Source organism: Heteronotia binoei, chromosome 4 (assembly GCF_032191835.1).
Source record: "Heteronotia binoei isolate CCM8104 ecotype False Entrance Well chromosome 4, APGP_CSIRO_Hbin_v1, whole genome shotgun sequence".
In the NCBI taxonomy this organism is placed as follows: Eukaryota; Metazoa; Chordata; class Lepidosauria; order Squamata; family Gekkonidae; genus Heteronotia; species Heteronotia binoei.
Window position 1 is genome coordinate 118,783,438 of NC_083226.1, and position 15,524 is coordinate 118,798,961.

Below are 15,524 nucleotides of genomic sequence, written 5' to 3' on the forward strand. Positions count from 1 at the left end.
AGAGCACTGGATCCTTCCTCTTAAGACAGGAGGAGTATAATCTGTTTCATATTGTGCCGTCCTTTCTGTCTTTTCACTTTCTCCATTCCCCATTTTGGGCTGGCCAGCCAGTTGGTCCTTTCCCATTTTTATCATATCACAAAATTCCTTCCCTGCTTATCCCACTACAACTTCTGGTCCCGTTTTGGACAGTGTCTCTCCTACCACCTTCCTTTGTGTTGTTTTGCTCTGAATTAGCCAAGGGGAGGAACATCTGGGAACAACTTAGAATTGGGCTCCTTAACTGAAGTAATACAGTTACCTAGTAGGATTGGTTTATTTTTGCCATTGATCTCCTATACTTTTGTCTTGAATTTTCTGCTATATTCTCTATCTTCGCTAGGACAATAAAATTACTTTCTGGTTGAGTCCCTTCCAGTTCTCTCTGCTCATAAATGTCATGTGCTGAACTGGGAGTCATGTATACAACTGGTTTAAAGATCTCTTTTGGCCTGGAATTCATGTTCTACCTGTTCATATGTAGGGAACACTCTTCACACAACAAGTTTAACACAGGGACTGATTTGGATAACAACCTGTCCTTTTTGAAGGAAACGTTGCTCTTTGGGAAACAAGCTAGGAAATTCAGTAAATCCATATTCTTTCCCTTGCATGTGATAAAAAGCAGGTCAGTATGTGTGACTGATTCCATGCTACAGCTGAACATTTCATTCTGTTTACCTCATTTACACATGGCTTCATTTTAACTTTCACACAGGATGTAATTTTTCTTCTAGAAGACATAAATTTTATTTATAAGAAAATTCATTTCTAGGAAACTGTTAAGTTCCTATAATAGTTGGCACTGATATACGAAGACCACCTCATGAATCATGCTGAGTGGACTTCTGTCTCCTAAATGGAAACTGAAAGTATCTTCAGAATCCTTTCATTGTTTGCAGAATGCTTTCTTAGCTGTTTGGAATCAGGCAGATATTCCGTTAGTTTACAATAAGTGTGGCTGTACAATAAAACTTTCTTTGCATTTTTCAGATTGTCCCAAAAACTTTGAATCCTCAGTGGAGGGAACAGTTTGACTTCCATCTGTATGAGGAACGTGGTGGAATTATTGATATTACTGTGTGGGACAAAGATGTTGGCAAAAAGGATGATTTTATTGGCAGGTTTGTATAATTAGTGAATGCTTGTGTTCTGGGAATGAGATTTGAAGGAAACCACTCAACAAGTTCTTGCTTAAAAAAAGAGAAATGTGGAAATACTAAGTTGAAATTTTTTACATGGAAAAATGATTTTCTTGACCAGTAGGTGGCAGTACTATCTGAAAGATGTCCATGTTCAGAGAAAAAAATGTTACAAAATCAAGATGGAAAAGTTCCAGGGACAACATTTGAGGAAAAGATTAACAAATCATCAGCCGGCTGTTTTAAAAATCTGAGCATGTGACTGAGGTTGTTCTTCGGATTAGTGTAATGCATTGTCTCAGCAATGAGAATTTTGTTAAACAGGCAAATTTTGAGAGAATGTATCTTTAGAACCATTTTTAGGAGTTCAGAAAGGGATATGAATCAGTGACTGATTTCGCACTACGTTTGTTCCAGGTGGAGAGCCCTTTTGCTACGGGGCTTATCTCCATCTCCTCCATTTTCACACAAGTTGCCCCTGAGCTATGGTTGGTGCGCCGCTATTCCACAGCAAGCGGAAACTGCTTGTAAGAGGATCTCGCTTGCTGCAGAATAGCGGCGCACCAACTCGCAGCTCTGGGAGAGAAGATGGAGAGAAGCCCTGGCAGCAAAAGGGCTCTCCACCCAGAATAAGTGTAGTGCGAAATCAGTCAGTGTCTCAAATCTCAAAAGTGCTTTAATTGTGGTTGTCATAATCTTTTCAGTTTGGATAAGCTGATATAAATTCTTAAAAGAAATATCTGTATTTCTGTGGTAAAGTGGGAGTCATGTATACAACAGGTTTAAAAATCTCTTTTGGCCTAGAAATCATGTTCCTGCTGTTCATATGTAGGGGACACTCTTATCATGACAGACTTAACACAGGGACTGATTTGCATAACAACTTGTCCTTTTTGTGAGGAAACTTTACTCTTTAGGAAACAAACTAGGAAATTCAGTGAACCTATTTTCTTTCCTCTGCATGTGATAAAAAGCAGGCCAATGTGTGTAATTGATTTCAAGCTATAATGGAACATTCATTCTGTTTATCATAGCAAAGTCAGCCAAATCTCTGGATGCTTAAATCTGGTGTCTGGAGCTGTGATTGTGCAAGGCAGATCGTCATACAAAACTGAGAAGGGCCCAAGGTTTGCAGAGAAATATGTAATCTGTAAAAAAAAAAAAAATCCAAAACATTAGGAGTTTAAAAAACCTGAAAATGATAAAGTGAGTGCATGTAGCTTTAAGCAACAGATTCCCTCCGTGGCTGTTGTTAGACAATCACAGTATTCCAAGCTGGGTTCTGTCAGTAAAAAAGCAGGGAAAGAGGGCATGGTGGTTTCCAGGCTTATTGAGGGAGGACTCAGTGGAGCCAAGCCTGACTACGGTTGCCACTGACTACGGTTGCCAGCTCTGTGTTGGGAAAGTCTTGGAGATTTTGTCTTAGAGTCTGAGAAGGGCAGGGTTTGGGGAGTGGAGAGGCCTCAGCTGGATGTAATGCTACAAAGTCTACCCCCTCAGCAGCCATTTATTGGGGGACAGATCTCTGTAATCTGGATTTCAATTGTAATTCTGCGAAATCTCCAGGTCCCACCTGGAGGATTGTAGCCCTAGGCCTGGAAGAAACCTCTGGGTGACTTGATACCACCCAACTTATATGACTTGATGGGGCCTAGTTAGCCATCCTATGAAAGCCAATATGGTTTAGCAGTTAGAGCCTCTAGGGTCTGAGACCCAGGTTCAGATTCCCATCTTGCTGTGGAAACTTACAGAGTGATTTTGGACCAGTCACATACTTTCTCGAAGCCTAGCCTTGTAGAAAGATGGGTTATAAATGAAATAAATAAATAATAAATATAGCTGAAGATGGGTAGCTGATAAAAAGTAGGTTGGTGAACAGTTGAGAAGGAAAGAATGAGGCAGAGAAGGGGGAGAAGATATGGAGATTGCCAGGAGGAGGGAAAGAGTAAGTAGTGAGGTGAGGGGAAAACAGGTGAAAGTGAGGTACCACCTCACAAGTCATTGTGGATTCCCTGCCATGCAAATGGGGCTGCCCAATGGTTGCACAACTGGGCCACAGTTTACATAGGTAGAGGGTGTTGGAGGAGTGAGTGAGAGGGAAAGCTTAAGACAGAGGATCCGATAAAAGCTGGTTAGGTGTTGGGGGAGAAGGAGATAGGGTTGCCAACTCCAGCTTAGGAAATTCCTAGTGATTTGGATGTGGAACCTGGGGATGGTGGGATTTGAGGAGGGGAGATACCTCAAAGGAGTATAATGCCATAGATTCCACCCTCCAAAGTAGCCATTTCTTCCATGGGAACTAAGTTGCGAACCCCCAGGTGGAGTCTGGTGATCACCCAGAATAACAGCTGTTCTCCAGATGTCAGATATCAGTTCTCCTGAAAAAAAAGGCTGCATTGGAAGGTGGACTCAATGGCATTATACTTTGCTGAGGTTGCTTCCCTTCCCAAACCATGCCCTCCCAAGGTTGCACCCCCAAATTTCCAAGAATTTTCCAACCTGGAGCTAAAAACCTTAAGGGGGATCTGATCTCTGCAGTTGGGAAATATGTTGTGATTCCAGGAGGTCTACAGGCTTCATCTGAAGACTGGCAATCCTAGAAGGAAGCAAGAAAAAGGGAGAGGCTATGGGGGAAAGGGCAAGAGAGGGAGGGAAAAATGAGATGCCTCTTGAAAGTCCTTGCAGGTTCCCACATCATTTATAATAGTGTATGTACTTAGTTTAAGTTGTTCTAGCATGGGCTTTCATGAGTCAGAGCTCACTATCAGTTGCATAAAGTGTACATCCATAGAAGAAAGATTTATACTTAACAACAGAAAGATGGAAGTGGGAAGACTTTTCAGGTTCCTTTTCAAGTCTAGTAGAGAGAGATTGTTAAATATGATGAATCTTATTTCAGAACTTTCACATTGGACTCTCCTTTTGAAGTTCTTTAGTAATAGAACAGTAACCTGAAGTTAAGGTGGGACAGATCCTACTCCTGTCCTATCACTTTGCGGAACAGAGTCCATTTATTTATATAAATATGCTTTCCTTTTGACTCAAGTTTGAAACTTTCCTTTAAATTAAGTGACTGTCATGTAAGGGGAACTTAACTGACCCTTCCATTGGAGGAAGAGGCATTTATGGGGGATGAAATCAAACTGGAAGGAGGCTACAGAGAGGATGATTAGATCCACCCAACAGCAGTAAGTCCTGAAAGACTAAAATATTTTCCTGCTAGTTTATTTTCTTATTTGATTATTTTTATGTTAGATTTGTGTCTGTTTTTTGTGTAGGGACTTTCCTGAAGAGAGCAGAAGGGCATTATTGAAACATGGATATATGAATAGGGACTTAGATTTTATCATTCACTTTAAGCGCTAGTCAGGCCTCAGATTCAGTGGGAGCTCACAGGAGCACAGCTCCTGAACCTTTCTGAGAGTTCCACCTCCTTGTCCATTGAATAGTATGTGCAGCTGCATAACAATCCCTGGATGTGCTCCACTACCTGTTTTTCTACAAAATGACCCCTGGTGTTAGTAGCTCAACATGGCCTACTTTTTACTGATGTTAATCTAATTCTGCATAACATATCTCACACTGATTACCGTATTTTTGGACCATAAGACGCACTTTCCCCCCACAAAAAGTGGGGGGGAAAGTGTGTGGTGCGTCTTATGGAGCGAAGGGATGATAGGACTTACCTTCCTCCGGGGGGGGCGATCCGCTGCCTCCGCCTCTGATCCCGGCGCTTCCCCCGCGCCTGCCTGCCTGGCTCCAGCTCTGCTTCCAGCAAGCACTGGGATCGATCCATGCTGCCCCCCCGCAAACCCAGCGCTTCGCGAGCGCCGGCTGCGGAGGGGGCAGCGTGCTTCCTCTGTGCCTGTCTGCCTGGCTCCAGCTCTGATGCTTAAAGCAAGCGCCAGGATCGCTCCCTCCGCCCTCCGATCCTGGTGCTTGCTTTAAGCATCAGAGCTGGAGCCAGGCAGACAGGCACGGAGGAAGCACCCGCCCCCTCCGCAAACCCAGTGCTTTATTTATCTGTTCATCTATCTAGAGTAGTCTTCATTCACTTGGAATAGATTAAACTCTCTTTGGTTACTTTTTCACTGTCCCCTTTTTTGTAATGCCTTTACACGCATACCTTTCTGTTGCTAGTAACTGTGGGTGTAATATATTTCCTGTGGATATATGTTCTGTGCATCTGATGAAGTGAGCCCGGATTTATGGGAGGTCATGCTGGGATAAATTTCGAGAATCTTTAAAGTGCTACTAGACTTCTGTTTGATTTTGCTGCAGCGGATTAACTCAGCTACCCCTCTTGATTTAGTGTTTGGGGATTAAGCTTGTAGTGCTATGAGTATTAACTGGATATATTCTAGTAGTTTGTAGTGATGAGTATTAGTTGGATATACTGCAGTAGCTTGTAGCATTATGGGTATTACTATGAATATTATTTGGATATACTACAAAAAAGACTAAGCAATGCAGAATGTCAGCTCTTATAAATATATATACATTTAAAATCCACTTCCTCCCAAATGGGGCCCCAAAGTAACTTTAAAAATTCTCTCTTTCTCCACATTTCCCACACAACTGGTATTGATTTTAAATTTTGATTATTTTGAAGCAACAACTTGAACTTAGAGTCAGTTAAGATGGAATTAGAGTATCCAGCCTTAACTGCCATGAGTTGGAGCTTCATCCTTCAAAGTACATTTTCTTAGATTTTTATGTCTTGTCCCATGTTCGCAGTGAGAAATTATGTGCAGCAACTATTGCCATTCTTAACTGTTCATTACACATTGAAGAACAGCTTATATTTGCTAGCTAGCTAGCCTATTTCTTTTGGGACAAGCTGAATTCTCATCTAAGACCTATCCACTTTCTCAACTGCAACATATTACTATTCCCGTAGTCTTGTAGGAGCTTTAGCGAGATTTCTTCTTTCCATGCAACACAGCAGTGTGGAACCCACATCCCTGTGTGATTACTTGGGGACAACTCCCAAGTAGTTCTGCATAGCTGCTTGGGCATGTGTGAATGAACAAATCAGATAGAGCCAGGCATAAGATCTTTACAACTTATCTCCCTAAATTTCAAGTGGTGTGAGATCACGCTAAAGGGCAGCATCTCCTGAACCATTTCAGATGCATATAAATGACCTTCTAGCTGGGGAGAACAGGTGTCATATAACCTTAACCAAAGAATGAATGTCTGAGATGGTTGTTCTCTTCTGGGTGTTCAGCTTCAGAAAATTCACATGTGAAGCAGTGAAGGAGGAAGGATACATCTGCCTAGCTAGTCATATCAGCCAAATTAAAACCTGGCAATGCTACAGATGTAGCAGACAGATGACCCTCATATCCGAAGGGCTTATAAATATTTGTATCTGAGACAGAATTACTCTTAGCACTTGATTTTGCTCTTCCTTTTATTACTGGTTTCATGGCTTGGTGTTGGGGTCCCAGAAAAGAATTTTCTTCAGCCATTTTTCTAAATGCTGTTTGCTAGTCCTGTTAGTATTTTTGTACAGTCTGCCTTGCATCTGGCCATGTTTGACCTAGGGCAGGGGTGGGGAATCTTTTTTCTGCCAAGGGCCATATGGGCATTTATAACATCATTTGCGGCCCATAAAAATTATCAACTTAAAAAACAGTGCTCCGCTGAGGAAGAATGATTCAGTCCAGCAAAATTAATGCAAATAATTGTTTTTCTATTTGAAGTCATGTGGGGAGAGCCTAATCTGGCACACAACCACACCCATCCTGCCGCCCTAGGCAAATGCATAGGTCCAGGGCTTTTTTGTAGAAAAAGCCCAGCAGGAACTCAGTAGCATATTAGACCACATCCCCTAATATTAGCATATTAGGTCACACATTCATTAGCATATTAGGCCACACCATCTGGGATAAAGTGCATACAGAACTGTGACAGTACCTTTCCAGGCCCTGCAACAATTCTGGCTGGCCAGCCAGGCCCCAGGGAGGCTGCCACACTGTACATCTGGGCCCTGTGATCCCTGCCTGGCCTGGGGGAGGCTGCTGCACAGAATGGCTGGGCCCCATGATCCTCGCTGGCCAGCGAGGCCCCAGGGAGGCTGCCATATGGCTTGGTTCAGTCAAGCAATCCCCAATGGCCACATCAAGTGACCTTGAGGGCTGTATACGGCCCTCGGGACAGAAGTTCCCCACCCCTGACCTAGGGAGATGAAGAGAGCAGCAGAGTATTGTTTATCAGTGACTACCACAGTGCCACAAAAAAGCGTGAGTACCAATTCTTGTATAAGGAAATGGGGGAAGGGGAATAAAATTTGTGAGGGGAATCCCACCCCCATTGATGAGCTGGTGCATCCAGACCCACCTAGTCACTTAGAAGCCTGACCATGGCAGTGGTGCTTGGGAGCTGCTCTGAGCCTGGAGTGGACCAGGCCCTGAGCAGCTCTGGTATTTGTCAAAGCTGCAGTCAATTCCAGAGCAACTCCCAACATGCTCTGCTCCTGCAGCCTGGCTTAGAGCAGCTCCTAATGAGTGCTGCCACCACAGCTGGGCTCCAATGAGCTTCTGGCATTTGCCGGCATCACAACCAAGCCTAGAGCAGCAGTGTGTGATGCTGCTATAGCTTGTTCCCAAGCAACTCTGGCATCTAACTGACACTGTGACCAAGCCTGGAGCAGCTCCCGGTGTGTGCTGCTGCCATGGTCAGGCCCCAAGTGGCTCTTGGTGTCTGGCACTAGGCTCTGCCACAGCTGCCAGTCCACCTCTGCAGAAGAAAAGTAAGTTCATTGTCTGCACTTGCACAAAGTTTTTAATTTTTTTTTAATTTGTGGGAAATTTGGAGGGAATTTCAGATTTTTTGGAGGAAAGTTCAGATTTTTTTGAACTTTTTGAGTTCATCAAGTTTGCTGCAAAATCTTTTTAGCATTCATGTGGCCCAATTTGCAGATTTAGATATCTACAGATTGGAGCCACAGGTTGCTAATTGATGGGAAATACACGTTGAATTCAGAGGCTTGGAGTGACAATAATTGGAGTCGAGGCTTAAGCTTATCAAAATAAATAAAGTTTACTAGAAAACATCAGGATAGGGTACTTGGGATAAAAAAGAAAATCAATTTAGCATACCAGCTATAGTCTAACTATGTCTGTCCTCTACATGGTTACATTCTACAACCCCTTTGTCTAACAGTTCTTCTTCCTAAAGAGCATTTCACCAGGAAGAGCAATTCAGCTTGCATACAAGATCAAAGCATTTCACACCTAATATCCTTTCTGACCAATGTTGTGTTTACATCTTTTGTGGGTAAAGAAGACTCTGCTCACAATTGGGTTTAGGTTACAATACATCATTTCCTCTTTCAGGTAAACAGTTAACTCTATAATGTCTGAAATGTGCATAGCTTGTATTCCAACAAACCCCTTCTCAAGTTATGTAACATTTCAGTCATTAGCAATTTCAATCAAGTTCATACTTTCATGTAGTTGTTCAAACTTCAGTCTGTCAAGCGGCTTCGTCATGATGTAAGCGATCATTTCTTCAGTAGAGCAGTATTGTAATTCAATCAATCCTTCTTTAATCATCTCTTGCACAAGTAAACACTTGATGACGATATGTTTGTTGTATAATTTTATGTTCTCAGCTTTGCATATGCTTATGCATGCTTGGTTGTCTTCATACATGAGTACTGGTTTAGGTTCCTCTATTCCAAATTCCTTAAGAAGAAAAATTATCCATTTCAGTTCATTGCATGCCCTTTGAGCAGACACACATTCAGCTTTAGCAATAGATTGAGCTACAATCTTTTGTTTTTTAGTGTTCCAGTCAATCACACGATCTCCATAGAAGAATACATTTCCACTTGTAGATTTTCCATCTCCTTAATTTCTCCCATAGTTGGCGTCCATGTAGACTACTAGTCTTGGGTTGTCACATGCTGAAATTAGTAATTTGTAATCAGCAGTTTTAGATAGGTATCTTGCCAGTCTCTTTATGGCATTCCAATCATGGTAATATGGTGAACTTGTCTTTCTACTCAAGATTCCAACAGCAGTAGAAATATCTGGTCTCGAGATTCTGCTTAAGTACAGTAGTTTTCCAATTGCTTCTCTATACTCACGATTGTTTTCAAGCAATTTTCCTTCTTTCAAAGTTAAGTATGCTGGATCAAGTGGTGTACTAATGTTTCCATGTTTCTTTATTCCCATGGATTCGATAAAAGTCCATAATTTTGTGTTGTTGGTTCAGCAGAAAACTTCCGTCTTCAGCTCTTTCAATTTGTATTCCAAAGTAATGTTTTGTCTCCCAGTTGTTTTACTTCCACATCTTTATTTAGCTCATCAACAATTTCTTTGATGTTCTCCTTGTTGTAGCAACATAAAATCAGATTGTCAACATAAGTCAGTATGTACCGGTATTGTCCATTTTTGAGTCTTGTAAACAAACAGGGTTCTGATTTTCCTTGTTGAAATCCTTGCTTCTTTAGTAGTTCTGTCAGCTTATCTGATCAACCTCTTGCAGCTTGTTTTAATCCATAAATTCTTTTTTGAAGTTTACACACAAGTTTTTCCTTTCCAACTTCTTTGAGTATCCATTTACAACCAACAGCTGTTCTTTCAGGAGGTAAGTTTGCAAGTGTCCAAGTGTCCAAGCTTGCTTGTCATGTAAAGACTTCATTTCATCATTCATTGCATCCATCCATTTCTTTCTTTCTGGATTGGGTAATTGATTTATTTCTTTCAAAGTTGAGGGTTCTTTGACAGGTTGTACTGTTGCACAAATTCCAAGTCTTGGCGGTGGTATGCCTTTGTTGCTCCTTGCTGACTTTCTCACAGTAACTGTGGTTGTCTCTGCTTCTCTTGGACTTCCTGCTTCCCCTTCTGATTCATTGCTTTCTTGTGAAGGTGGACCTGCCTGCTCACAGGTGGTCTCTGCAGGTTCCCAAATAGTAAATTCACTGAAGGTAAGATCCTCTATAGGATTCTGTACTGTGGATTCAGCTTGCATAGGAGCTTGCAAAACACTGCTGCCATCTATATATACCACATTGCATTCTTTGACAGTACATGCATTAGGGTCTAGGATTCTGTATCCTCTTCCACCATTAGCATAGCCCACAAGTATACCAAGTTCTGCTCTGGGGTCTAGTTGTCCCCTTTTCTCCATAGTTACAAATGTGTATGCTTTGCAACCAAAAGGTCTTAAATGTTTCAAATCGGGTCGTTTGCCATACCAAATCTCAAACGGCGATTTATTAGTCACTTTGGATGGAATTCTGTTATCCAAATAAACTGCAGTATTTACGGCTTCACCCCACATATTATCTGGCAGTCCAGATTGCATTAGCATTGATCTGGCCATTTCCATAATTGTTCGGTTCAGTCTCTCAGCTGTACCATTCTGCAATGGTGAATACGGTGTAATAGTTTTATGTTGAATGCCTTGTTCCATAAACCTTTGGAACTCACTGCTACTGTATTCAGTTCCATTGTCTGTGAACAATACTTCTGGAACTTTGCCAAATTTATTTCTCACAGCAGCAACATAGAATTTAAATTTGTCAGATACTTGATCTTTGCTTTTAATTAAGTAGACATAGACATATCTTGACTTAGCTTCTATAAATGTTAAAAAGTACCTGCTTGCACCAGCCGATTCTTTGATTGGCCCTGCAATATCTGAAAATACCATCTCTAGAAATTGTTCATTGTGTGCAGTATTTTTGCCCATGTATCTTGGGGAGGTACCTTTTGCCTTTAAACATATATCACAACCAGATTGCATTTGATCATAATAACATCAACATTACATTCTTTCAACAATTTTTGCACACTTTGCACACTACGGTGCCCCATAGTTATGTGCCATTTAAAAAGATATGATTTATGCTTACATGCGGATTGCATTGTATTATACACTGGCCCAACAACATTTGTTACATCAGAAATATTTTCAGCGTCATTTTGCACATCATCATCAGCAAACTTTAGATCAGTTCCAGATTCAGGATCAACAACATTTCCGTTTTCCTTTCTGTGTACAATCTCATGATTTCTTCTGATAATTCTCTTTGTTGAAACTAGGTTGCTGACTGCCTCAGGGGGCATATGCACACTCTGTTAGTGTAAGCTTTTTAATTTTCTTGACTTTCATCCATAACATTTAAGATCACAGTCCCACTTCCTTCAATTTTCAGTATTTGTCCACTGGCTTGTTCTAATTTAGGGCAGTTGTTCTCATCCAATTCCATGAAAGATTTCTTATCTTTACAGACATGAAAATAAGTTCCAGAATCTATCATCCAATGATTCTTGAGATTTGCATTTGATTCAGTAATTACATATGTAGGATTCCTATCAGACACGTTCTTAGCCTTGGTTGCTGGCTTTGCAGATTTAAAATCACGTTTTTGTTGGTTGCTATTCTCCACTTGCCCGCTGAGTGTTGCTGCTCCAGTAGAAGCATTTGCATATTGATTTTGTTTTAATTTCTTTCTACAAGAATATTGATCGTGCCCTTTCAAGCCACAGAAATGACATATAATTTCCTTTTTCCCAGGATGCACTCTAAGTACAGACATCTTATTCTCAGTTTCAAAAAGTTCCCTCCTTCTGGCCTCATCTCTCAAGTATTCCAGAATGTAGTCAAGTTCCTGTTTCTCTCTCATCCTCAACAAGGATGCAGTACTTTTATAACTTTTAGGAAGAGATTTAAATAAAGCAGCTATTACTTCATCTTCCAATTCTCTTAAGCTCTGAAACCACTTCCATTATCTGATTCAGATGGGTAGCCATTGAATCTGTATCATTCATCTTAAAATTGTACAGCTTTTCTCTGAGAAATATTCTATGAGTCATAGAAGGCTTAAATGATTGCTTTTCCAAGAATTTCCATATCTCTGCACTTGTCTCACAATCCAGGACCAGAGTGGATTCCCTCTCTGATATGGCATTCAGAATTATTAATTTTGCATGATTATCTTTCAAATCAAAATCTGGGATTTCATCCTTATTTTCATTGAAAACTGCTTCAAAGCAATTTTTTTCATGAAGAAGCAGTGTCAAGCAGACGGATTCAATGACGAGTCGAAGTTGATACAAAGACTACGTTTACTGATAGACCGTTACTTGGGCTCAAGCCTTGGCTTGAGAAGAATGTAACCAATACATTGATACTTAAGTTTTAAGGTACACTTCAAAGGGATTCTTACGGGGAAGGGAAGCAGGGGAGCATTCACACATAAGTATCAAAACTACATACATTCCCAGGGCGTTATCAGGCATTCGGCCTTGTATCACCCAGATGGCGCTTCCTCCCGCAAGAGGATTCATGGGAAGGTGCTGATTGCTTAGGTCTCAGTAATTAACAGCCATAAAACAAAGAGGGGCCAGGAAAGAATAATAAACTAGCAGCCTTTGGTTCAGTGTGATCTTACCCAGGCCTGCTTGTGGCAGACCAGGAACCCATCAGTTATTGATCAGAATTAGTTGTGCTTGACAACAGTTGCATTTTAATAGACCAGAATCTAAAATTGCTTGCATTTAAGCATGGAATTTTAACATTGATTGGATAGGTACTCACAACATGTGCCATCGCGTTTGCTTGGGCGTCGTTCCTTACAACAGCGAATGTTGTCGAATTTTCCTCTTGTGTGTCAGACATTCTTGAATTCAGGCTGCAGCAGGTCAGCAAGAGAAAGTGGCATTTAGAAATACAGTGCTTCCAGCTTCTAATTGAAATGCAGAGCTTCAAGCAAGGGAATTTGGCTCACAGTGGGTCCTTTGTTCTTCTCGATCGTTCCGGTAGCGAAAAATACAGCTTTTTTCAAACAGCTTCTGGTCACTCAAAAATGCTTTAACTTCCTGCCTGTTCTGACTTTAAAAAATAACTTTCCAATATGCCAAACATCAATATAAACCATGCTATCTGCTACCAATTTGATGGGAAATACACGTTGAATTCAGAGGCAGAGTAGCAATAATTGGAATCGAGGCTTAAGTTTGTCAAAAGAAATAAAGTTTACTAGAAAACATCAGGATAGGGTACTTGGAATAAAAAAGAAAAACAATTTAGCATACCAGCTAGTCTAACTGTGTCTGTCCTCTTTATGGCTACATTATGCAACCCCTTTGTCTAACAGTTCTTCCCAAAGAGCATTTCACCAGCTTGCATACAAGATCAAAGCATTTCGCACCTAACATTCTTTCTGACCAATCTTGTGTTTACATCTTTCGCGAGTAAAGAAGACTCCACTACAATTGGGTTTAGGTTACAATACATCATTTCCTCTTTCAGGTAAACAGTTAACTCTATAATGTCTGAAATGTGCATAGCTTGCAATCCATCACTTAATAGTATATAGTTAGTCGCTAATAGTATATAACAGTAATAGACTGTGCTATAAAAGAACACAGTCATCTCAACACTTTAGAATAGTTTCCTATGTGAAAGGCATTCTTGGGTCCAAGGAGATAACATTGTTTTATTGGAAGAGGTTTTTTTCAACAAAGAATAAAATTTTTGCTTCCTTTAGACATAGGGAGGTGCCTTTAGGAGGTATTCAAACATTACCATAACCTTTCAGACCAGTACCAAGGCAAGTTCTTCTGCAATGACTCTTTTTGTGAGACAAGCTTTCCTCCTAAGAAGCTGTTTGTAATTATTATAAAGTTCAATTCTGGACAAGTTTACATCGGGACCACACAACGTAGCATGCAGACAAGAATAAAAGAAAATGAAAGACACTGCAGACTTGGCCACCCTAAAAAATCATCAGTGGCTGAACATAGCCTAACTCAAACAGGACACAGTATCTTATTCCAAGACACTGTAGTGCTGAACAACACATCCAGTGACCATGTTAGATTACACAGAGAAGCCATTGAAATCCATAAACACAATTTCAACAGGAAGGAAGGACGTTTAAAAATGAATACAGCATGGCTTCCAGTCCTAAAAAACACAAAATACCCTACAGCTTACAATAGCACCATAGATAAGATTAGAATTTCTATAGCTAATCCATATACAAAAGAACCCTCTCAAGTAAGCTCCTGTAATAGCCCAGGAAGCTCCCACAAGATAATGACTTAGCCTTACCTTACCTGCCTGAGTAGATATATATTGCCTGCCTTCTTCTCAATTTGACCCAGAGAAAACTCCTCTGAGGATGCCGGTCACAGTTGCTGGCAAAATTTCAGGTCTCACAATACCAAGACCACGGCCACACAGCCCAGAAAATCTACAGCAACCAATAGACTCCGGTCATGAAAGCCTTCGACAGCATATTTTGGTAAACAATTGGAACCTGTTTATACAGTTAAAGCTCCTTTTTCTTATTCAGGCATTCACTTATCAACCCAGGTGTTATTAGTTTGTTGCCTTTCACTTAATATTTGTATTTTCTCAACCAAGAAAGGCTTCAAGGAGCTAATTAAGTTATCATGTAGGACCAGTGCAGTATCAGTGTCTTGAGCTGTGAAGATTTCATCCCCAAGTTTAAGAAACATTTCACTATACAGAACCTGTTGTATTTCAGGTTGAAGTATAGGGGTCCATTTCAATTGAATATCTGCTATAATTCCAATTTGAGCTATATTAATCAGATGCCCATTATCCTACTATTGAAAAGAAATTTCAGGGTTGCAGATGTAAAATGTGAGTTGCTGATTATCACTTTCTGGGAAGGACACAGAAGACCGAAGAATATATTAGTGGTCAGCTGGTGATATTAATGTATAACCAATCACACTTGCTCTGCTCTGGCTAAAATTGATTCCTTCCATGCTGCCATTTAATATTAATAAATCAAGTGTATTAATAGATAAATTGTGTTCTATTAACCAAGAGATCTTTTATTTCCTTTTACCACTGGAGAGGTCCACATCATAATAATCACTCCTATGTCATAGACTGCAGTCGCTGTCTTCTAAATCTTTGCCTTATTTTTCCTCTGATTCAAAAATACAACCTTTCAAATTGAGCCAACAACAATCATAATAACAGGAGAGAAAAAAGGAGGAATGTAAACATTAGTTATATAATCTGATTTTTAAATGCCAAAAGACAAGCCATTGTCAAGGAACTTAGAGGTGGAAGCAGTTACAGTGTGCTTTACATTACAGTTTGCAGAATGCCAGTCCTCAACTAGGATGTCCCCTATTATTTGCAGGAGTGGTATTAAGTCCTGTGGCGCAAAGTGGTAAAACTGCAGTACTGCAGTCCTAAGCTCTGCTCAGGATCTGAGTTTGATCCCTGCAGAAGCTGGGTTCAGGTAGCCGGCTCAAAGTTGACTCAGCCTTCCATCCTTCCAAGGTCGGTAAAATGAGTACCCAGTTTGTTGGGGGGAAAGTGTAGATGACTGGG

The 15,524-nt window shown here is 40.7% G+C and overlaps 1 protein-coding gene across 4 annotated transcripts in view; it reads left to right on the forward strand.

The window, feature by feature from the left end:
* MCTP1 (multiple C2 and transmembrane domain containing 1) overlaps positions 1–15,524 on the forward strand; it is a 457,667-nt gene that overhangs the window by 194,196 nt on the left and 247,947 nt on the right. For all 4 annotated transcript variants that reach the window (XM_060235683.1, XM_060235684.1, XM_060235686.1 and 1 more), the window contains one exon: positions 1,033–1,163. In XM_060235683.1, the coding sequence (XP_060091666.1) occupies positions 1,033–1,163 (131 nt within the window). The remainder of the gene's footprint in view (positions 1–1,032; positions 1,164–15,524) is intronic.